The sequence below is a fragment of the Cyprinodon variegatus genome, unplaced genomic scaffold (genome assembly GCF_000732505.1).
Source record: "Cyprinodon variegatus isolate N-32 unplaced genomic scaffold, C_variegatus-1.0 Scaffold1191, whole genome shotgun sequence".
In the NCBI taxonomy this organism is placed as follows: Eukaryota; Metazoa; Chordata; class Actinopteri; order Cyprinodontiformes; family Cyprinodontidae; genus Cyprinodon; species Cyprinodon variegatus.
Window position 1 is genome coordinate 148,339 of NW_015151644.1, and position 2,329 is coordinate 150,667.

General features: G+C 34.1%; 1 protein-coding gene across 1 annotated transcript in view; it reads right to left on the reverse strand.

Moving 5' to 3' along the window:
- The window catches only part of LOC107102040 (claudin-1-like), an 8,645-nt gene extending 6,853 nt beyond the window's left edge, over window positions 1-1,792 (reverse strand). The window contains exon 1 of the mRNA XM_015401185.1: window positions 1,478-1,792. Within this exon, the coding sequence (XP_015256671.1) occupies window positions 1,478-1,719 (242 nt within the window). The 5' untranslated portion in view covers window positions 1,720-1,792. The remainder of the gene's footprint in view (window positions 1-1,477) is intronic.
- Between the last annotated feature and the right edge of the window lie 537 nt (window positions 1,793-2,329).

Here is a 2,329-nt window from a genome sequence, read left to right on the forward strand (position 1 = left end):
ATGCAATCAGCTGGTTTTCCTTAGATAGAAAACTTTGAATCAATCTGACTGGATGATCTGGTTGATCTGGATCTATAAAGTGGCCTAAGAAGACATTATGTGAATTGGAGCTATAGAAATAAACTGAATAGAATGATGATGTTTAATCAGATTTTTATTGTGAAAATGAGTCATGATGAGTTCTGCTTAACTTTTTCTTTTTGCTAAAATTAACGAACATGAATTTAAATACATTTTCAGAAGTACTGTGTTATCACTTTCCACTCCATAAATCAACCAGTGGTGCGTTTGGCTTTTAATAAACGGGTTGATTACTTGATTAGTTCAGTTTTTCTTTTTTTGTTTTACTTTAATAAATGCACACTGCAAAAAACTGAAATCTAAGTCATTTTTTTCTTAAAGTGCATTTTGTCTTGAATTAAGGAGATAAGTGAAACACTTTGCAAACGGAACAAGACAATTTACCTTTAAAATAAGAAAAAAATAATTGCATTGGCTTATTAAAATTGCATTTTATCTAATTATATTATTCTAAGAGTAAAAATACTCATTCTATTAGCAGATCATCCCATTAACCTACTAAAATTAGGGATAAATACACTTGATTTAAGAAATTTTTATGCATTTCTAGATCATTTTTGCAGTAAAACAATCATAACCATTTAAAAAAGACAAAAAAAAATGTTTTTCCCTTGAATTTTCTTGAGTCATTGTGACTTTAAATAAGAAACTAATTTCCTTCTTTTTCATCCTGTCACGGTTTCAGGAAAATGAACACAGGATGAGTCACATCCAGATTACAGGAATTCATCACAAGTAACCCTAACCCTTTACTTACATTAATCTCTCCTCAACGAACATTTAAAAACAAAAGAGAAATGATAAATAATTGTTTTATTACAGGACTTTAACATAACTTTCAGGAAATATGTTAAAAGGGCTAAAAACCCGCCTCCTTCTTTTCAGTGCTGGTATCTGACCGACGTGTCTCAGCATGTCAGAGGTCCTAAAGAGGAAGGTAGCTCAGAAAACCCTGGAAAATTTATCAAACGGAGGCGAACATTTACTCTGCAAAGCAGTTACACTGCAAAAACAAGCTAGAAATAAGTAAACATTTCTTAAATTAAGTACATTCACCCTTAATTTGAGTAAGTAAATAAGATAATTTGCCAATGGAATGAGTATTTTTACTCTTTAATTAAGATAATTATATGATATGCACTTGAAATAACACAATGCAATTTTTTTTTTTACTTATTTTAAATCTAACTTGTCTTGTTCCAATGTCACTTACCTCCTCAATTCAAGAACAAATCCACTTATTCTAAGAAAAGCTGACTTATTTAGATATATTTTTTGCAGTGTAGTCAAACATGACAGTAAATCCACAGAAGCGGTTTAAATATTTTACAAACTTTGCCTTTTTTTGTATAACATCCTCATTGCAGTGAATTTGGTTGAGAGTTGTGAAAAGAGCCTGACAGGTGAAACCTTACCTGGCAGCTGAAGGAGGGAATCGTAGACTTTACACTGAATCTGCCCGGTGCTCTGCCATGCACAGGTTTTCCACAGACCCTCATACAGAGCCTGGGCTGTGATGATGTTGTCCCCCGCGTGCGACGAAGCTTTCCACTCCACCAGGATGGTGGAAGCGATGGTTCCAATCAGGCCGAGGAAGGCCAGCGTGAAACCCAGCAGCTGAACTCCAGCATTTGCCATTTTTTTTATAGCGATGAGACGGATTTTTAAGATCTTGCTTTGCTGTTTCTTCCACCAGTGGATTTTCTCCTTCACAAAGAGAAGGTGTGCTGCTGTGCATCCCTTTGGGCGAACCTGGAGAAGAAGGGAGGATCCAGGAATTTCATCCTGTGAAGAAAAAGGGTGACACTGTGTGGACCTGAGGGTTCAATGCAAGGCCCAGAGTTCCCACTACATTCCCTACAGAGACAGAAAAATGATGGAGGGAAGTTTTCCATTACAGTTACAGAAAAAACACATTTAGTTTCCAATCCACATTAATTATATAGCAAATTTAAGATAAAAATGATTTGACCTTAGATAAAAGCCTGAGATGATATAAACACCATTATTTTGTTTATGAAAAAATATATATATTTTTAAATACATTCCAGAAATTAAACTGTTATGATCAAACACAGGTTATGAGAGTAACTTTGCTGTTTTCTATGTTAAATCAATTTATTCATTTTTTTTATTAATTTGTATTTTTGCAAAAAAATCTCTATTCTCCCACTCTGCAGAATCTGTTAGTTCAATCTCTAACGTTCTGCTCTCTCTGCTTTTTCTCATAGTAGCTTCATCTGGTCTG